Source organism: Pseudopodoces humilis, chromosome 5 (genome assembly GCF_049639895.1).
Source record: "Pseudopodoces humilis isolate 2021_Gansu_Grassland_sample_001 chromosome 5, ASM4963989v1, whole genome shotgun sequence".
Classification (NCBI taxonomy): Eukaryota; Metazoa; Chordata; class Aves; order Passeriformes; family Paridae; genus Pseudopodoces; species Pseudopodoces humilis.
In genome coordinates, this window is record NC_142204.1 from 22,783,524 (window position 1) to 22,805,000 (window position 21,477).

At 43.7% G+C, this 21,477-nt stretch overlaps 1 protein-coding gene across 3 annotated transcripts; it reads right to left on the reverse strand.

Annotated features, from left to right (window-relative positions):
* Positions 1-8,268: 8,268 nt before the first annotated feature.
* On the reverse strand, positions 8,269-17,253 carry IFT27 (intraflagellar transport 27). 3 transcript variants are annotated; one of them, XM_005527566.3, is made up of 8 exons: positions 17,134-17,253; positions 13,521-13,600; positions 12,403-12,462; positions 11,043-11,102; positions 9,990-10,107; positions 9,571-9,680; positions 9,268-9,369; positions 8,269-8,645 (listed from the first exon to the last, which is right to left on the reverse strand). In XM_005527566.3, exons 1-7 carry the CDS (start codon positions 17,165-17,167, stop codon positions 9,271-9,273), a joined length of 561 nt encoding a protein of 186 aa, XP_005527623.1. In that variant the 5' UTR covers positions 17,168-17,253; the 3' UTR covers positions 8,269-8,645; positions 9,268-9,270. The 3 variants fall into 3 exon arrangements, with proteins under 3 accessions (XP_005527623.1, XP_087911997.1, XP_014112043.1); XM_014256568.2 differs by lacking the exon at positions 8,269-8,645 and adding an exon at positions 8,657-8,962; XM_088055871.1 differs by lacking the exon at positions 11,043-11,102.
* Positions 17,254-21,477: the final 4,224 nt, after the last annotated feature.

Below are 21,477 nucleotides of genomic sequence, written 5' to 3' on the forward strand. Positions count from 1 at the left end.
CAGCATCTCACATCGAATTTAGAGAGGTGTAGGGGCTCCAAACACCTCTGAAAATCTAGATTTCAGTTTTGATGTTTTAATGTCATTTAACAGAGTAGCTTTGATCTCATAAACCAACAAATTTCTCAATAGAAATTAAATCAAAACCCCCAAGGCCAAATGGTGGGTTCATCAGTATTTGTCATTCACTGCATTTCTGTCATTCACTGCAGCTACTGACCACTTTTGAAAATTTCTGGAATGATCAGAAAGCAGAATTTACTTATATGGTGGCAAATCATGGGAAGTGAGGAGCCTTCTGCAGAGCAAAACAATTCCCAGCAGTGCACTTGGCTCATACAGCTCCACCAGACCATGCTCAGGGCCTTGATAATTCCTCTCTGTCACTATGTGGGTCTCTTTGGCAGCTGACCCCAGCAGAGGCTGACCAAGCACTCCAGCCCATCCTCCAAGAGTGTGGGATTATGGTTCTCTGTGCTTCTCTAATTTGTTTGTTTGGTTGTTGTTCTCTGACACAGTGAGCAAGTCTGGCAGAGGGCACAGGGAAGCACCACGCAGCCCATAGCAGAGACATGGGAACATACACAGGAGTAGGCAGCTCAGAGCAGGAGAAAGGCGTTTTTTTCCCTGGGTTATGGGGGCGGCTGGGAGATGAGCCCTGTGCAGAGCTGGTCCTCCTCCCATGCTCATCACTACTGCATTCTCCAACAAGACCCTTTCCCTGTGTGTGTTAGATAAAACTATTCATCTGCCATCTCTCCACTAGCCAGTCTGAAATGACAAAACACTTCTCTATTTCACAGACCATTGGGAGTCTTCTTTGCAACTGACCTATATTGGTTATAAGCTTCATTTGTTCTGGCCTTCACTCCTCTCTCTTCTCCCACATGGAGCACATGCACTGCTCCTCCCCCTCAAACAAACACCTTTACACATCCAAGGACATTGTAAAAATAAAATGATCACAATCTGGCCCTCCGGGAACCTCGGTTTTACAGTTTGTCCCACTCTGATGCCAACAGAATTCACAACCCAGTTCAAGAGAGACAGACAGTGAGTGAGAGAAAGCAGGCAGACAGGCACAGGCAGAAGGAGATGGAGGAACTGGGGAGAAAGAAAAGGAGCAGAAGGAAAGAAACAGGGCTCCTAGTCTAGAACACAATGGAGAAAGGGGGATGGAGTTATAGGGACAATAAAAATCCTTAAAATTACAGAAAATTGAAGGAAGAGATAAAGAAGTAGATGAAAAAAAAGCAGAAGAAAGTACAGAAGAGAAAATAAATGGTCAAAGGGAAGAGGGGGAGGTCAAGTCAGGCAGCAAAGCAAAGCGGTGTCTGTGAAACAAGGCAGAAGAAACAAGAAGGTCCCTGTGAATCTGGACACTACTTTTTCATGTCTCCTTTTCTATTGTGAGTACACTGTGAGGAAAAGGACAAGAGGAAAGGGAAAGGAGGATAAATAAATACCTAGGCTGCCATCTTAAACAGCTTCTAATAGTCAAGCACATATGCTTGAAATAGGCAGTCCACAGGTTGCAAATGCTCAGGTACAAATTGCAGTTGAGCAGGTAGGAAACAGTCTGCACTAGCATAGTGGCATTTACATTCCTGGGTCCACTGGGTCTCTCTGTGCACTGGCAGTGAGCTCTGCATGCATAAAAATGCTTCTGTTTAGTACTGGGGAATTGTGCTCTGATGGCTGCCCTGCGTTGTCTCTCACGTTCCAATAAGAAAACCTCAGCCCCCAACATACGAGTGCAGTTAGTCTCCTTTCCATACAAATCCCTTCCTCCCCTCTGCCTGATGCCAGCTCTTGTTTGCACTGCAAGGGTTCATCTCTATCTAGCTTTGATCTTTTGTTGCTCTGCTTTCACTCTTCTCTTTCCTTATGACTCCCCTTCCTCACTCCCATTCATTCAGCTCACCCTTACACAGGCCTGTATAAACACACACACACAGAACTTATCTCCATCTCCCTAGTTATCCACTTACCTATGAGTGTAGTACCTGGCTGGCACACATCTCTCTCCCACAGACAATCCATTGATTTCCACACCACAACCTTGCCAAATCTGCCTGTCTTTCCCTCCTTCACAGCCTTTCTCTTGCTGCCCCCCAGCCAGTCTGTTTCTTTGTCTCTCCCTGCACAGTTCTTTACGTTTTTCCCTCCCTTCAATCCATTCTTCTTCCTTCTCCCCAACTCTGCTCATCTGTCTGTCTGTCCCTCAGTTCTCTGCAGCTGATACACATGTACCCCAAAGTCTCTTTCCCCTCCTCCCCCTGCCACATTTTATTTCTTTGTGTCTCCTACACACCCAGGTCCACAATTGCTCTCTCCCATACTGAGAGGAGGCAGCAGCAAAGAATTTGCTGCTGACCGCTGCATTGCTAGGAGGCAAACACATGGCTGGCCTTGTGCAGGCCAGTTTCTGCCTGAGTGCCCCAAGTCACATATCCCCAGCATCATCTCCAGCACTGGGAAAACAGATGGTATAATAAATGAGCGCAGTCTGATAAAAGGAGGAAAGGGTGCCTGCCTCAGATGCTCCTCACCCGCACAGAGACACACATCCAACATGGGCACAGCCCTCTCGCTCCTATACCAGCCCAGTTTTGTGCCAGAACTAGCCAGCTGAACAGGGCACAAGCTCTTCCCTAGCACCAGATGGAAAGGATAGGGGTAGGAGAGGGTGGTAGTGGATAGAATGACCAGTGGCTGTTTTTCTGACCACAGCTTCTAATCCTGGAAAGCAAAGTACATGGGAGGAAATAAGCAGTCTTAAGGTCATTGGGAGGGCTGGTATCATGGGAGTTGTAGCAGAATTGTGGGGACATATAAGACCTCCACATGCAGAGAAGGGAGGAAAAAGGCAAAAGGCATAGACAGGGAAGAGGAATCAGGTATCAAAAAAGCTGTGGACCAAGATGGCATTCAGGGATCACTTCTATCTCAGTGAACAGGGAAAGCTAACCTACTGGCAATCTTAGCTGTGAGGGCCATAAAGAGCAATGGCATACTCTGCTGAAAGGAAATAGCCCCACACCTCAAAAGGGACAGAAACCAGAGGGCAGAGTTTGCATTAGTCTGTGTTTGCTCACACCAGAACCATCCTCCTGCTCTTATCCAGTTCCATGGAATTGTCCAAGAATGCTCCTTTACCTTCTCCACTACCTCCCCAGATACCTCCATCCAGAGACTTGCAGCATCCTTTCCTCTGCATTTACCTGTTAGAAGATAGTCTGATAGTCTGTTAGTGCCCTCAGCATATCTACTCTATTTTTTCTGGTCTCACCTGGACATGCCGTCTCCAGCCACTGCTGCTCACAGCATCACAGCTTGCTGTTCTTACCTCCCCACACTATTCTTAGGTTTATCATTCTGTATTCTTGCTACTGCCCTTTCAATTTCTGGTGTCAATGCTGTCACACAGGCTTTAACTCCTCCTGCCTTGTTCTAATGCAGGCCCTACATCTTCAGCCTAAACTGATGGCTACCAGTGACCTTCCTCATCATGGCTCTGAATCCCCCTGTCTGCCCTTGGCTCTAAGAGATTGGCCCTGAAAATCTCCTTTTAGTTATTTATTCTTACCACTTGCCCTTCCACCTGCAAGGTCATCCAGCTCTACCCTGTATCCTCATTTTCCCTCAGTGGCTCATGCAAAAATTACTTTTCCTCCTACTTTATTTCCACACAACATTCTAAAAGACAGGAAAAGCCTTAGGTTTCCTATCCTTAAATCCCACCCTCTCAATCTGCCTCAGCAAACCTTCGGGCTCTTCATGCAGGAATAGGGACCTACATATTTCCTACATATTTCTGTTCCCCTACTGTTCCTGCATTTCCCCTGTCTGGGACACAGAAGTCAATCACTTCTGCCTTTATATCTTTTTCTTCACAGTCCCTAACTTGCAGCCCTCATACTGGCTATTTTTTAGTTCTTGTGCAGAAAGATTACAGGCTCCACATATCTCAAATTGATGTATATCTGGCTGGAGGGAAACTCATCAAACTGGCCCCATCCCTTGACCCCAGCTTGACATGTAGGGTCTGTCACATTTTCCTTTTAAACATTCCCAGATTGAATCTCAGAGACCAGGAAAGGGAGCAATTCTAAGCTTCTCCTAACAAACAGCTCTAGGGGAGGAAATATGTGAAGCCATGAGAGAAGAACAAAAGACCTCCAAGGAGTAAAAGAACCCTACCAAAAATTCCCACCAAAACCCCAGGTTAGAAGGAGAACAGCCAGTGTCTGACAAAGTTACACTGCAGCAAGCTCTGAAGAGCCGAGATGAGGCTGCTAGGACTCAGCTGGTGGTCTCCTGCCAGGAAATTATACACCCTAGACTGTGCAACATCCCCATCTCTCAGGTGACTTCGACAGGGAGTCACAACAGCTAAAGAGCCTTGAAAAGGCTCAAGACTGAGCAGCTCTCTTCTTCTTCCCTCCCCCAAGCATTGTTGTTCCGGGTCAACAGAGCCAAGGGCAACTGGCACAGAAGACATTGTTCTGCAGGCAAAATGACAGCAGGAGGAAATAGGACATGAGAAGTAGAGAGATGATGTGCCCCTAGGCCAAAAGAGATGTTGTGGAGGCCAACATGGCCCTTGAAGTGCCCCTTGAAGACTCCACCTTTGCTGCAGAAGGTCCAAGAAGTCCCTCAGCCCTAGGTTCTTGCAGAGAACTTTCTTGCAGGTTCTTTCCATCTGCAAGATGGAAAAATTACTTGTTAAGAGCAAGCAGAGCTGGATGGTGTCCATCAAAGAGCAGATATGAGATAGGAAAAGGACTGAGAATGCATAGGGACAGACGGGTCCCATGACGCAGGTGTCAGTAATAGGGATGTCTTCCTGCCACTAGCAAATAATCTGCCATCATGCTGCCAACTTTGTGCAGGCAGATGAGACCACAACTGTAAGCAACTGCCACCTGAACATCATAGATTCAGTAATTATTAAAAACAGAGCACAGCCTCGAGTTGCGTAAGGACCCCCACAGATCTGCATAAGCACCAGCAGAAAGCAGTTGCTGCCTCCAGAACAGAAATGCAGTGTTTTCCCTGCTGTCAGCACCTGCGTCAGGCTCCCAGTTTCTCTTGAGATACAGCTCTTAATTGGGATAGATTGTACGTTTTCTGCTGCAGCCCAGCCCAGCTCCCAGTTTAATTGCTAGTTTATGACTTAGCCTGTTTTGTGCTTTCCACGCTACTTCTTTCCTCACTTAATCTAATAGAATTATAGAAAGTATTGCTGGGAGGACCTCAGGAGGCCACACAGTTTATCCTTCTGCCCCAAGGCAGTATTTCATTTTCAACAACATCATGTGTCTTTTGCTATCAGGTCAGATTGGTCCAAGATGTACGGTGGGTAAAGAAATGAAGCTTACCCAGGGGAGTCAATTGGCATAAAAGACTAAATCCAGCTCTTTAAGTCACTGAAGTTATATCAGAAATAACCCTGGTCCAAATGGTGTCATTTATCAGATCAGTCTTTTAAAAGATGTCCTTTCTTAAGCTTAAAGCCTTTAAAATGAACAAATCTCTAAAAGAAACTGTTTTGACAGCCCTGTTTCAGTGTATTTAATGCTTCATTATGAACAGCAGTGACCACTCCATTGTTAAGACTTAACAGATCTTATCACAGCGTGATCAGCTTTGAAACTCCTATTAATTCCCACAGTAAAACCTGATCTTTTCTGGAATTTTACATCCTGAATTTCACTCCGCAGTAGACTATGTCTGGCAAGACAAAACAAAACCATTAAAGCATCTTTAATATGACAACTTTACACAAACAAATTTCCAGTAAAATTTCAGAATGTCAGACAGCTTCTTAAGGCTTTTTCTTCCAAGACAATTTGTCTAAAAATTCCACTTTTGTTTCCTTTAGTCTATTAATCTAAGAAGAAATGTCTTGCAGCCTTGGGAATAGATAATGCAGAAATTAGAAGGATTAAAAAAAAAAAATCAGCTGGTGATGTGCCCTGCTTTACTTAGCTTGATACAAGTATAACAGAAATTCTGTGCAGACCCATGAGGACCAAAGGAAAGGTAAGAAGGAGGGACTCCCGGGAGGAAAGAAATGGTTTTGTCTGATCAAACAAGCAAGCAGGAAAAAGGACTACATATCTATTAAAACCAGTTAAAGGCGTGTTTGTTTCCTTCCCCTTCTTTTGAAATTTCAGTTCTGCTTGAGCTGGGTCTTTTCTGTGCTGTAACACTCATGCTGAGCACCTGCAGCACTGCACAGCTGGACAAAGCAGGGGAGCTGTAAGAAGACAAGAGGCCTCCTGGTCAGAAGACAGGCTTCCTGTCTTTCTCCCACTGTTCTCCACAGCATCTGTAATTCAGACTGATGCTAAGCCTACAAGCAGTAAACATGTATCCTCATTCTACAGATGTGACTGCCACAGTTAGTAAACAGGGAGAAGAAACTTAATAATGGCTCCAGACTCTTACTCATCCTGCTGGTCCAGCTCACTTAGTCACTACCCTGAACTCCTTCAAACAGAAACAAAACTATTTCCAACAACCTTCCCATGTTTGGCTCCCATGTTTTTTACCCCTTCTGCGCTCATAGCCTCTACAACCAAGGTCACATTTAAGCCAGGAAAATAGCAACAACCACCACTTGCATCAGGCTGGTATTATACAGCACATTGGCCAGGAAGGACAATATATTATGCTGTTAAAATGCATCTGAAGTGGTTGAGATTGTTACTGTCAAACACACTATTTTGAAAGGCATTAAACTGTGTCCACATTAGTGCTTGAAATAGTCCTGTAAAAAGCAAGTTGGACAACATGCTTTAGACATGATTTCTTTTCTAATTGTAGTTGTGGTCTGTGGAAGAGGGAAAGGGGCAGTGGGTGAATCCCTACTATAAGGTAATTACATCATGCATTTCCTCTCTTAGGCAATACATCTTTCCCTGCATGGGCAGCATTTTTCTTCACTAACTTCTCAAAAGCAGCTTCCCTATAAATCACAAATCACCACTGCAAACATTCCCTTAATGAGCTCCTCCAGCTTTTACATTTATTTTAAAAAACAGCATTCACCAGTCTTCATCTTACTGGTGCTTTCAGAGTGTTTATTTGAATTTATGGGAGGTCCTTCAGGTGCAGAGAGATGGGCTCCCTGGTTAAAGATTGCACAGAATTCATTTTATTACCTATTCCCAAGGCATTCATCCCCCCTAGATACACAATGTCACAGGTGACATACACGTCTGCTATGTTATTTTCAATATGAAAAAATATGTGTCTTGTTTCGTGATCACATCATCAATGGAAGCAGGGGGAAATGAAATACTAAATAAAAACAAACCTTCTTTAGTTCTTTAACAAGATCAGCACAGCATCCAAAATAGCTTTTATTCTTACTATTCAGAGACATCAGCACCTGTAAGCAAGCATCTATACAGCCTATGTAAATCAACAGAAAATACCCAGGATTAACAAGACAACCCATGTAAGACACAAATGCCAGTAATGCTAATCCAATTTTAAAAAGAGTGAGTCTTCTTGTTACCCTAAGTTCATGGAGGACCCCTTCCTTCTTTGGAGAAAGCAGGAGCTTTCCTACCTTGTTCTGCCATTTTTGAGTTGGCTTCTAGCAAAAGAACCTCTTGTTTTCACTTCTTGTAGATTGAGCTCCTACTCACCCTCTTTAACTGGTATTCATGCTCCCTAGTGAGTTCCCAGCATCAACACACTGTTGCCAGTGAAATGAGGGCAGTGCTTCTCCAGATTCTTGAAGTGCTTCATAAACTCTGCTGCAACATCTGCAGCCATATTTCTTATGTTCAATTTAATGTACTTTTCCTACCACTGGGCATAAAAATTATTATAAACCAAACATATAAAAGTCTTGAAACACAGATTCCTGAAAAGACCGCCTGAAAAATCACTCAGTGCTTAGTCTCTACAAAACTCAGCTTCCCTTGCCTAAGGGGGTCTACCATAATCTGGAAGATAATGGTTAAATTTTTGAAATTCTTGGTGTTAGGCTCAGTTACAAGGCAGGACCTCACCACAGGTGCTTCTGCATACTGCATTAGCAAAGACTCTTACATATGCAACATCAGTACTGCACACAAAAGAGCAACTCTCTCTAGGCTTTTACCCTTTCTAATATGAAACTTCTAGCCAGACACAGCTGAGTCAGAGTAACTTAGCCAGGCTGACTTTCATTTCCTTAGTCCTGTTTCCACTAGCAACATCAGAACCATGGTCTTTTATCTGAAATTCAATGACAAGCAGAGAGACTTTAATAAGAGGACTCTGATTTTTAGATTGAGAACTGCACCTAATCAGAATGGTATTGCCAAATTCAGCTGACAAAAATGACACAACAATATGTAAGATGATAAAGATATTTAGAAGAAAAGGTAATTTTTTATAAGTTTTAGATTAACCTTTAAAATAGAAAAGGTATTCTCGCAATTTGACTCCACTCTGCAGTTTATCCAATCTGGAAGCGGCTGCAGGAAGCCCTTCCCGCTCACTTCAAGGGAGGTGGCAGCCTCTGGAGAACTCCTGTGACCTGGGACCAGCAGAGGGCACTGCGTCACCAAGCGACAGCGGTTGGACGCAGCTCCCACCAGGCAGGGACAGCGAGCCACGCCGAAGGAAAGAAACAGATTCTGGAAATTAGAAACATGCGTTAGTCACCAGCATATCAATCCTACAACCGATAAGGGCAACACCGTTAAAACTGGCCTCCGACTCTGGGCACTCCTGGAAACACATCTAAATCCAGCTCTGCCCCCACACATCTCAGTCTCCAGGTGTTGATTTTAGGGCTGTAAGCCTCCTCGTGAAAATGCTTTTAAGGGGATAGGGCCAAATCGGTCCTGCCCTGCAGTGTATGTATCAAGGCTGGCTTAAGTCGAAAAACATCCTGTCAGCTTCCTCTCTGCTTTTCCAAACCTCTAAATCCTTGCTTGTAGCAGCAGGAAGTCTGTTCAGACAAAAAGATATCAAAGCAAAGAGCTGGCAATTTCCATTCTGTCCTCCCCTTTTACTCTCCGCCTCCTCCAACCTAGCAGACTTTCAATGAGCAGAGAACCAAGTTAGAAGACATGAAAGGAATGCTGAGGTAGCAGCTTCAGAAGAGTGTCTTTCCACTTGCTTATTTCTAGTTTATTTTGAATTACCAGAGGATGACCATGAAGTAGCAAATAGCTCATATTTTTTCTTCTCTCTGTATTCAATCCAGCAGGATTCTCAGTACTAGAAGAAGCTTAGAGGATAAATAAATCATACCAGTCAGGCTAGTGAGTGAAAAGTTTCCACTTTCTCTTTGTACAGTTGGTGGAATAATTTTGCCAGAATGTGGAATGGGGCCTCAAAATTTTTCATTTCCTTCTGTAAAGAAAGGAGAAAGTTGTGAATTGCAGATGGAACAATCATTTGACTATTTCTGCTCTGTTCCACCAAAGAAGGATTAAAACTGAGTTAGATGACAAACGAGGGGAGGAGAGTCCCCAGTTATCTTTCTCTGCCTGAAAGAGAAGATAACTTTACAAACATCTCCTTGCACAGATGGTGAAAGGAGCAGATACTCACCACTGACATCTCACAGTATTCCAGGCCATGTTTCTCAGCCCACTCCTGTGCTTGTTCCTGCTCCACAACCCGACGATCAGCTAGGTCTGTTTTATTCCCCACTAAGACACCTACAGAAAAAAAGACATGAAAGAAAAGGAAAAAACCACGGCTCATCAATGCTGACTTGTAAGCCATAAATACTGGAACATTTTCAGAAGTAGCTTAAAAAGTTCAAGATGTGGAGAATATAACTACCTAGAAAATATTCCAAAAAAGAAACATATTCAAGCCTTATCTGCTTTTTGATAAAAGCAAAGCAGCTGGAGGAATCCATGTCTGCTCCGACTTAAAATAAATGCTCTATTCCACAGCTCAACAGAAACAACTGCTGTCATACAAGAGGGGAGTAGGTAACAAGAATCACACCCCATTCTTACCCGGGATGTGCACCCCAACTGCTTGAGCCCTCAGCTTCTCCAGCCATTTGCTACAGTTGTTGAAGGATTGCTCATTAGTGACATCATACACAAGGCACAGGACGTTGGGTTGCTCCCACTGCACAGCAAGAAAGGAACACTGTCAGCTCTAATGAAACTGATGTGGTCAACAGCCAGGCTGTAAACATGGCAAACACAGCTGCTAAGATGAAAATAAAAAGCCTAACACCCAGGAATCCTATGCCCTGGCTGAGGTTTCACATTTCAGTTGACCCTACTAAATCATTGACATTGGGAGAGATGGTCTTGCTTTCCTCCCTAGTTGTGTCTGGGCAGTCCTGCCCCTTTACTTGTATCAGCTCTGGCACTCATCTGATCCCCAGGGAAGCTGATTTTTCATGCTGAATCAGCACAAAATTAGTCCTAGAAAAAAAGTAGAAAGGTTTTCTTCCAGTTCGAGAAGCTGAACCAGCTTCTAGAGAAGTCCCTTGCAAACCAGATCCAGTGCAAGTGTAAAAGTGGAATTGCTCTTGTAGACAATGAACCATTAGGTTGACTTAGCCATTTTATGAAAGCTCACATTAATTAACTGATTCTGCTTCTCAAATTGAGATAACACAGTAGAAGTAGAGAACTGTACAGCGAAGGTCACAAATATGTGAAGGAAAAAACCCAAGGGCAGGATTATGCTCAAGGACAAGAACAAATCCTTTCGGATCAAACACATCACTGTAACACAAAAAAAGCCCTCCCACTGTTGAAGTTGCAGCAAAACAGATGTTTTTCTTTAAACAACAGTACACAGAAATTCTCAGTTAATATTCCCTATTTCTTTTGTAAGAAAACTGCCTATCTGCTTTCCTTTCTTTAGAAAGTATTTGTTCCAGTACTTATACAAGTTTTAGAGAGGTAGAACAGGATGCATTGGCAACTGAGGTAATTGCTCCCGTTTACACTAAAGACAAAGTTTGCTACATCTGCCAGAGTGGGGAGCTCAGATCTTCAAAGCAAAAGCACTTCTTTGGAAGAAGAGGACTGTTACATAAGACTTACCAGTTTCTCCAGCATTTCAGAAAATAGATCTTTTCCTGCAGAGTCAAAAATGAAGAATTCCTGAAAGCGGAAACAGAAAGAAGGCTCTTGCCAAGAAAAATGCAGTGTAGGGAAAGGTTTTGGAAATAAATACTGCAACTTGTAAGTCCAGCATTTTATTCAGTACAGCAGTGTCATGTCTCTAAGGGACAAATTCCTCACTGTCCTGGGGTAACTTTATGATGCTTGTATCCCCAGTTGTCCTGTTTATGCTGGACATTGAGTTCTGCACCTTTGATACTGGTTCTGAGAGCAAAGCAGGAGAAAAGTGAGTCTGTTATCAGAAACTGCACTCACTCCACCACATCCTGCTCCCAGACTGTGCTGCCTGCAGCATGGACAGCATGGACAGACAGTGGGACAGAGCTCTCCTTTGCATTTAGTTAGTTTTTAGCTAGCTGAGGCAGAGAAGTTCTGTGGACTGTGGTTTTTTTTCTTTTGCTTGGAACTGTTCAAACCCACTCTGGACTGAAAACCCAGAACACTGGGAGCTCACGCCTGTGGCCCACCGGGGGCTGGGAGGCTGCATTCCAGAACTGAAGGGACAGATAAGAGACTGAGTGAGCTGAGCTACACCCCATGACAAGGACTTTCTGAATTTGCCATCTCTACAGAACAGCAAGAGGTTTCATTATTTAATATTATTCATTTTTTATGCTTGTGAATAGTTTGCTTGTTAAATAAACATTTTTTTCCACTTTTCTCCAAGGAAATCTTTTCCCGAACCAGTTGGAGGAGGGGCTGCTGGAATCTGCTTTTCTAGAGGGACTCCATTTGGAGGTTTGCCCTAAACCAGGATGCCTGCACTGAGAAAACTCCAGATAGTATGAGAAAATAAATAGCCATTTTTCAAATATAAGCAGTAAACGAGTTACTTCCAAGGCCCCAAATCTAGTTTCCATCCCTACTGGAAACAGAATATGTGGAGTGGGACAGTAACCTTTATTTATACAAAATTATATACATTCCATTAGTGGGAGTATAAGGCATAAAGGAAAAATAACAGATAAGCTTCAGCTTCTGTAGTCCCAAGAATCATGAACTAAACCTGAGTGCCCCAAAGGATAGAACAAAATCTCAACAAAGCTGGCAATAACTTTGGTTTAAAATGTTGTGTTGGATACAAGCACATAGAAATTACATTTTTAAGATTAAACTAACCCTTAAGTATCAGCAATTATACATGGTCAGCCTCATTTCCTTAATATAACTTAATTGCCCTAGGAACATGCATAGTGATCTTCCACCAGAATGAGACTCATGTGGGGCTTGAGTTCTGGATGTCTCTTTCTGACCCAATTTATGTCACAGAAAAACTCACCACACTATCACTTGTCTCTGGAACTGATACAGCCTTCACCAACAGTTCTATGCCTGCTGTCTGTCAAGAAGAATCAGGAAAATGAGGATCAGGAGAGTTTTCAAGAGCCTGTCCAACTGCATACCAACCGTGCACTGGATTGAGGCAATTCTTGTGAATCATTACGATTCCATCAAACACAGACCGCTGGAAACTCAGCAATATTCCTTCTAGCTCTGGTAACCTAATCTCAACAATATGTCAAAGACTCGTAGATTTGCTCAGAAGGAGGAAAAAGGAGGAAAACCAAAGAGATTTCCTTCTATACAGCTCAGAGTATTAGCTGAAGTCTGAAGGTCTACGTTCACTCTCACACTGCTGCTCTAACGCACGCCTTAGAACGTTTTGCACTAACCATGTGATGAGCTAACATATGGGACTGAGATTATTTGTGCTTCTTCCACTTTTTATCTTATTCTGCTTTGTAGCTCATTTGCTTGTTCTATTTCTATCCTTAAATTCTGGTTTCCATCTTTATTTCAATGAACAAACATATTTTAGGGTTTTTTTCCTCCACACTCATATTTTCCTTTTTTTACTTTACTTATATTTACTTTTATTTTTATCCTGCTTCTGATTAGTCATCACCATTGATTCTTACACTGAAAGACTGCAAACTGTATCCTCTTCATCTGGGAACAGTTTCTGTAGATTATAATTATCTTGGGGCTATGCAGCACATCTTGGTGTTTGCACAGCGATAAGCGCACTGTCCACATGCACATTTAATAGTTGGAATTAAAAGCTTTCTCCTTCAGCAGTGTTTTTTCATAGAGTAGTCCCTAAAGGGGGGAGCTCTCTAACACCACAAAACCTTATGAAAACATTGGTTCAGCAGGAAAATCACAAGATTAACTAAATTATTCTACCTTAAGTTTCAACAGCACCTACATAATGCAGACTTTACAGAACGTTAAATTTTTCTCTTCAGAATCTAGGGTGTAAGAAAGAAAACCCTCTAAGATCCCACCTTGAATGCCTCAACTTAAAATCATATTTATTTTGTTCTAGGCCTCTCAGTTTTCCTGTTCATCTTAGAAAAAATATTAGACAGCAGTCCGAGCTTGTTAAATGCTTACCAGTGTGTAGTTCTTCTGAAAATGAGCCCCATCACTGCGAAACATCTGGGCTAAAGCACTCTTGCCCACAGCTGGATCTCCTGCAAAACAAAAAATATAAAATATTTTTGTTTCATACTTAAGAATCTTATTTTTCCTCAGTTTTGTTACTATCACATGTTGTAAGAGCCTAGATGCTCTAACTCTGAATACAGGCAATTTAAGTGTCCCATGAAGCACAAAACCATCTAAAAGGTAATACCCACACAACTAAATGAATATTGCCATGATGTGTACTAGTGGCTGGCACCTGATTTTTGACCTATACACAACAGCAAAGGACTGCCAGATCAGGGTGGAACTGCTGTTTGTTCTGAACTTCATGCCTGCTCCACAGCCCTTACCCAGGAATTAAAATTTCCCAGATATGTTATCATGTAGAGAAAATTGCAATGTGATAAGGGACTGGGCTTCCTAGGAGGCTATTTCCTCTCCTTAGGTTACCCATTTCCCCAGACTCAAATCCTTGTTATATACTGAGACAAAGCTGCTTAAGCTGGTAATGTTTCTCAATGAACTCTTCTTGCTGAGCCTGCTAAGAGAGCAACTCTTGCTGACTCAATGCTGCTGGTGGCTCATTAGTTGCATCCTGGGCATAACAGAAGCAAATGTCAGAGAGAAAGCACATGGCTGGATAGAAGAGCCTGCTGATTCATCCCTGTGTGGAAGAGAAAGCAAGGGGCTTTGGCTTTTGCTCTTCTAGAGCCAAGACTTTCTGATATGGCTTGCACACTTCAGGCAAACCTGGCAGCTGCCTGCTTTGGCCTGCTCTTACAAAACTCTGTGAGATCCAAAGCAATCACAGGATCACCAAATACACTGAATTGGAAGGGACCCACAAGGATCACAGGGTCCTGGCCCTGCACAGGACCATACCCAAGAGTCACACCATGTGCCCAAGAATACTGCCCAAATGCTTCTTGAACTCTGCCAGGCTTGTTGCTGTGACCGCTTCCCTGGAGAGCTGTTACAGAGCCCAGTCACCCTCTGGGTGAAGAACCTTTTCCTGATATCCAACCTAAACCTCCTCTGACACAACTTCAGGCCATTTCCTCAAGCTCTGCAGAGCTCACATATGCCTGTATTACTACATGGAAAAAAACATAAATTATACCCCTTTCTAAACAAGGCCTTAATGCTTCCAAAGAGCTTATCATTTCTCCACATAATGTCTTGCTAGCCTGCATAGTTAAAAGGACAGGAGCCAGTAATTAAACACCTCAGTGATTAAAGCTTTACCCTTAAAGGCACACTCATAACAGCCAAGCCTGGAATACAAGTCTTTCACATTATGTTCTTAATAAATAAAGCCAGAAAGGGGTTATTTTACATTATGTTGTTAATGAATAAACCAAGAAAGGAGTATATTTTTGACTCTATTACAGCTTCCTAATGGTGTTTTGAAGGAAATTGGTAAAGCTTTCTGCTCACATACTATTACAGAGGAGGAAAGGTGTTTTGGATAGTGACAATTACCCCTAGATGCATTAACCAAATGTAGTTCTTGTTTAAACATTTTTAGCATGCTTGCTTACTTTAAGCTGAGTTGGGCTCACAATATTTAGACAGGAAAATCTGGTAAGTCAGCTTGTTTGTTCTCTGATCAGCTCAAGCCTGTGCGGAAGACAACACTCTGTTCTAAGTGGAAGCTATTCTGTATTTCAATAGACAATTAGATCTGTCTTTGTAAAATGAGATAGAGAGGCACACATTGCTCCAAACTGTGCAGGCATCAGCCAGCACAAATTCTTAACTAATGCGTTGCCTTTCTTTCACTTGACAGCCCCAGGTGTTTCTTCCCTCTTTCTATTCTTTGCCATCCTCTTTAGTCTATTACACCAGTACACTTACACAAAGTTTCCTTGTCCTTTTCAGTTTAGCCTCATGTGTCAAAAATGCCTGCTACTGCTGGTTGTTTCTCTACAATGAAAACCTTCATGTAGTGTCTCCAAAGTAAGCTCAGACAACAGGTACTTTACTTTTGTGTCTGTAAATGACCCTTGAGATAACACAGGAATCGACTTCTATTGCCAACTTAATAGTCTCTGTTTTGCTAATAAGAGCCCTTTTCCCCTCTTCTCTTTGACCTTGGTGTCCTTCCAAATTCTGTGTCACTGGCTCTTTATTACCATTTCTATAAGTCCACAAGAGCTCCCAGTTCCATTTCTGATGGGTTTGCTCCTATCTATGTAATTGCATTTTCTTGTTTCCTTTAGGTTGTTGTGGTTACTCATATCTTAGGTCCCTTTCACTACAGTGAACACTACAGTGTTTTTTTTCTGCAACAGAGGTTCTATTTTGCCTGGTCTGCTTCATGAATTTATTACTTTTAATAATACATGGATATTATTGTAGCACATAGAAGAATGACATATGGGATAGGACATTCCTATTCTTTGTGCTGTGAACAGAATTGAAAAGGCTGCTCCAGACCCAATAAGGATTAAGGACATAAACAGGTCATCCAGAGAAAAATTATGTGATTTTAAAATGGTCATGGAATTGGCCTTTGGTAACACTGAACAACAAAACTGGATAAATTTCAGCAAAGCCAGTACATTGGGAGCAGGAAACTTCCAAATTGGAAATGATGCCTACGTTTCAAGTGTAGAAGACAGGCAAGACACTCATGCTGTTCACAGCAGCAGTGCCACAAGGGAGATTAATTCTTTTGCCTTTGCCAAAGACCACATCTGGTTTTGTGTGAGCTGATGGTCATATGCTTCTGAGGTTAAAAAAGGCAAACATTTTATTCTGTATGAAATAATTTGGAATGAAGAATTAAACCTGGGACTGCACACAAAGGTTTTATGGATTTGTGCTTTTGTCTGAGGCTGCACAGAGCTTCAATGTAGAGGGAGGGGAAAAATTAAAGTTTTTTTCACAATATGTTGACAGCCAGCTGTACTTACTTCCAGCACCTCCATAATCCATCCTGACTAAATAAACTGGTGTCTTCATTTTTTCCGCAGGTTAGCCTCCAAATTGTTTAGCGAAAAAGATGCAACTGTGAAGTGCTCATGCTTCATTCTTCTACTCTTTGTTTAGGCTTTACCTTTCTATCATACTCTCAGCATCATCCTAATTTCTGACATGAAGTCTTCCCGTCAGCCCAAAGCAAGACTCACAAATGAGGCAGGACTCAGCTGCCTACCCTGCTCCCTTCACGCTTTCTCCAGTCTCTGTGCCCACCTTTCCACACTACAGAAATACTCTTTTTGGTTTGGGTTTGGGTTTTTTTTCCTCTTTTTCAGATCCTGTCTTTGGATTTCAGCCGATCCAACTACACCTCACACCCTCCCTGGGCACAGCTCGACTCCACGTGGCAGACGGGGGCGGGTACCAAGCGGTAATGACACACGCGACTCCCACTGTTCCCATCCCCAAGCAGCCGAGATCCTCACTTCTCTCCCGTTGCCTCTTTCCCCACATCTTCTCTGGCGTGGCGGCCCCTCCACGAGGGGCTGTGGGAGGCCGGGCCGCCTGCGCTGTCGGCCTCGCCCTACCCCACGGCGCCCGCTCTAGAGTCCGCTGCGGCCAGCGGGGTGGATGGGAGAGGGCGGGCCAGACTCACCTGCCAGCAGGCACTTGGCAGCGAGCTTCACCATGGCGCCGGCCCGGGGCAGGTGGCGGCGGCGGGCCCGGACGGTGGCAGCGGGGCCGCCACCGCGTTGAGCCGCGGCCTTGGCAACCGCGTGGCCCTGGCAACAGAGCGACCACCCGCCCATCCCCATTGGCTGCGGGCCCTGCTCATCAAGGACACCCAGAGTTATTATTGGTTCTGGCCTTTCTCCCCGCCCCTAGCAGTACTGTCAATCAAAGCAGACGCCCCGCCCCTCCCGGTGGCGCCCCGGCGGTACGGGATGCGCAAAGGGGAATTCTGCCTGGCAACTAAGGACGTCAGCGAAGGCCGGCTTGTTATTGGGTAGAACACAGGGGCCCTGCACCACGGGGCTGAAATGACCCTCTGTGGGCACGGCAGAAAAATGATAGAAGTTACGGGCAGGGAGCTGCGGCAGCCCCAAGGCGGGAAGAGGCGAGCGGGGGTGAAGCCTCCACTTCCTGCCCGTGAGGCCGCGGAAGGCGATGTTCCGTGCGGAAGGGCCCTGGCTCCGTGCGCCTTGCTGCGCATGCGCGCGGCGGGAGCTCGGCCTGGCCCGGCCTGCGCGTCCCTCGCACCCGGCCCCCGCATTTGGGTCACGCTTCCCTCAGGGCTCGGGGCGGGAGCCGCGGCTGCGCCTGGCTCCGAGCTTTGCTGCCGCAGCTTCAAGGTCGGCCACGAAGCCGGGTCAGCACGGCGGGAACAGGCGGTTTGTGAGGCCGCCGTCACCCTGTGGGAGTGGAGCTGCGCTCCTTCCCTGGCCGGGCCGGAGCTGATCCCCCCTCCTTCCCTCCACTGCACACTTTTCCTTGCGTTGGCCGTGTTAGTGTCCTCACGGAGAAAGTTCTCTTGTTTGTTGGTTTCTTAGCTGCTTTCTCCTCTTTACCCCCTCTCTTTGTCAATTTTTATAGCCTTTCACACTGTCGTAGGTTAATTTCTTTATTTGTTTTCTCTTACTTTTAAAGTATTTCTACGAAGCTCTCCCTTGGCTACTATTGAACTATTTCTACACCCTATTTTTATTCTTTGAACTGATTTTCTGCCTTCCTTAAGCAGTCCAAGCGAGTGGGTTTGCGTGGAAGCTGAAAAAGGGAACCACGAAACTTCCTGGGTTTTTCCCTCCTTGCAACCTCTTTGAAAGATCTGTGCCATCAGAAAGCATGCCATTAATAGCAATCCATACCTTTTTATACCTATACCCTACTTTTTTAGGGTATGAACTTCACTTGGCTGCACTTTGGGTTGTTCATTCTGGAACACAGAATGTGCAAACTGCGGAAAGCAGTGAGTAAGCTTGGGAAGAACAGAATAATCAATAATGCATCTGTATTTGGGTCTTAACACTGGACATTCCAAGGGTCAAAAATAAAGTTTTCCAAGTTTTATTTTAATGTCAACATTTTATTTTAATGTAACTGCTTAGAAGGCAGCTCTTTTACCTTTCCTGGGATAAAACCTGTGACATGCCTATGCAGGCATGCAAATAACATAAAATTAATGAGAACCTATAGCTGAATCAAAGGAGTCTTCTATAGGCACATAAAATAACATTGTTCCTGTGATAAAAACACGAATAAGACTTCACTAGCCTGAGTGGGAAGACTGCAATTGTGGATGATGACTTGTAGTAAAAGAAGGGATAGAGTCCCTCCTGTTCCTTTAAAAGGGAAAAGAAAAATTAATCCCAGGTCTCATTATTACTTTCTGTGTTTTCCATCCCCAAGTCCTCCATCACTACATCACATCAGTCTCCAGATGTGGGCTATTGATGTTCTCCATCACTTATGTCTAAATAGCTTACCTCCTCTTTCATCTTTTTGCCTTCCACTCCATCCTCCAGGAAATTCACTTGCCTCTCCGTTGTTCCGTTTTTGCAATCTTTGCATTGTCCTTTGTTGTCTATCTGTAATATTGCCCCAATTTACTGACAGGTCTCCAAGTGAAGGCTTTGAGGCTTCATTATGATGTATTTGAGGTTTATTGATCGTGGCTGCAGTGTGGTGGTATCCATCAGCATTTGCAGAGGTCACAAACATCCCTGGCATTTTACACTGGGATCACTGCAGTGGAAGGCATAGATTATGTTGGAAGTGAGATTTTCATTGCTACTGAAAATTTCTGCTTGGGATCTGGAATCTCCTTCCTGCTTGCTGCCTTCGTATTAGCACCCTGTTCCTTTATCCCATTCCCTCATTTCCTACCTCTGCATGCATGTGTGCACAGAACTCTTAATGGACTTGTATCCTCTCTATTTCTTCTGTCCTTCTACCCCACAATATTTTTAGGTTTTTTTTACCCAATCTATCTTTTCCTCTGCCTGACTTCTCACAGGTATATGTTGTTCCCCTACCAGCATTGACAGTGATAGATTAAGGATGGAATTACTTATCTGCACCTTGTAATCCAAACAGAATCGCAGTCTGCTGTTAGCAGTCCACAGGGGTTGCTGCTGAATAAATTGGAATGCTGGTAGCTGTGCTCACTGAAGCTTCTCTCATCTTGAATACGTGAGAAAGAGGGGAAGAGGAACCCTGCGGATTTAAACAAAAAAAAATCCCCAACAACAGAGGGTGATGGCCTTACCCTAGAGAAGTGTTTATTAGGTTAAATCCTGTATTTAGCAGCTCAGGAGGAACAGAACACTCTTTTCATTCACACATTTAATTCTTCCCTCAAACAAAACAAGATTATTTTGAGTGGGAAGTGCCCCTTCTCTCATGTGAGCAGGAAAAGTTTTCCTGACAGCCACAAGACCCTGAAATTTGAAGTCACATTCCCTTAAACCAGCAGTTGAACTGCACGTGTCGGGTGTGGCTCGCATTTCATCCGGCTGCCTTCTGCAGCAATGGTGGAACTGCATCTCCAGCAGGAGTGTCAAGGAATTTCGGACCCCAGGTAAGGCTTTACAAAGGGGATTAAACTGAGGTCGTGCACTCTTTCAGACTGAGGTATGGTTGGTGTTCCAGATTCTGTCAGGCACTGCATAGGTCACTTCATTATCTTCTTCACAGAGCATACCTGTTATAAAGTGATTTTCTTCTGAGGCAGAGTTCACTAATATTACTAGGACTTGTTTCCACAGTTGTTCATCTGTCGATGCAAACATTCTGGGTATGTTCAGAACTGCGAAGGTTACAACCTGTAACTCGAACCTGCTGCCTGATAAAAGCTACTATGGAAGAGCTGTAGATTTCTTTGGAGTAAGCAGTGCTTCTCAGGAGGGCATTAATGTTGAGGAAAAGGAATTAGTAGGTTTTTCTGTAAGAAATCTCTTAAATACAAAGTATTTCATCAGTTCTTTTTAAAATCTTATGTTACTAAAAGGAAGCATTGTGACAAAATGGCATCAGCAGTTTCTTGTGAATGAATATTCAGAGTTCATGCAGCTTTTTAAATCCGCATAGATTCTTATAGGATTGACTATGAATGTTTATTGGTATGTCTGGAGAGCTGTGAAAACTGCAAGAAAGGATGTGTAAATTTTATTGTAGATTTCCATTCTTTACACTTCCCCCAAGCAGTGGAATAAATAGATACTCCATCTATTTTGAGGGCTACTTCATTTGGCATCCCCCAAAACCAGCTTTTATTTCTCTTCAGAGTGGGGCTATTAGCACAGAAGTGAGAATTTGGATGCTTTCTCTAGCTCTGTTGATAACACCATTATAGTTCAGGTCTTCAGATTTTGCTCTTTTGTGGTGGGGGCTGACACACAGATCTGAAGGCTTTTTGGCTGAGAATCGGTGCACTGTAATATAAGATGATTACAAAATGGTTGAATCAGCCAAAGGATTTGTTGGCAGTTACAACAGCCCCTTCTGACTGATCTGGAATATCTGCCATTTGTTTCTGATCTCCTCCGCTGGGAGGAAGTTAGAAATGGATGGCAGTTGTGGCATCAATGGAAAGTAGCAAATTACTAAATGTAGGGTAGGTACCTCTACAAGATGTAAACTTGGTTCGAGTAAGCTAATTGGAACTGCTATGTCCTCTCTTCTGATGAATATGAAAGGAGGGAAAGATTTCTCAAGGATGCATTCAAATCCACAAGGATGAAGATAAAGAGAATTTCCGGAGAGTAATTACTCTGCATATGTCTGGAAAAATTCCAGCTTGAATCTTGATTTTCTTGTTCGTGCACATGGAAACTTGAAAAAGCACTGGGAAGGAACCCTGAAATCTTTATTTAATTTTTAATAATACTCCCCAATGCAGTAGATAGTGGGTTGTTGATCAGGGAGCTGGAACACAGCAAGTTGTCTGGATCTCTCCATGGAAGAGTGTCTGTGACACCCTGAGGGCTTGCTGTGGCCCTTT

Excerpts from the sequence above, each read along its gene's own strand:
- IFT27 (XM_005527566.3), bottom strand. The coding sequence starts at position 17,167 with ATGGTGAAGCTCGCTGCCAAGTGCCTGCTGGCAG. Across the intron at positions 13,601-17,133 it reads TGCCAAGTGCCTGCTGGCAG|GAGATCCAGCTGTGGGCAAG; the intron begins GTGAGTCTGGCC and ends TTTGTTTTGCAG. Across the intron at positions 9,681-9,989 it reads AGTTGGGGTGCACATCCCGG|GTGTCTTAGTGGGGAATAAA; the intron begins GTAAGAATGGGG and ends TTTTTTCTGTAG.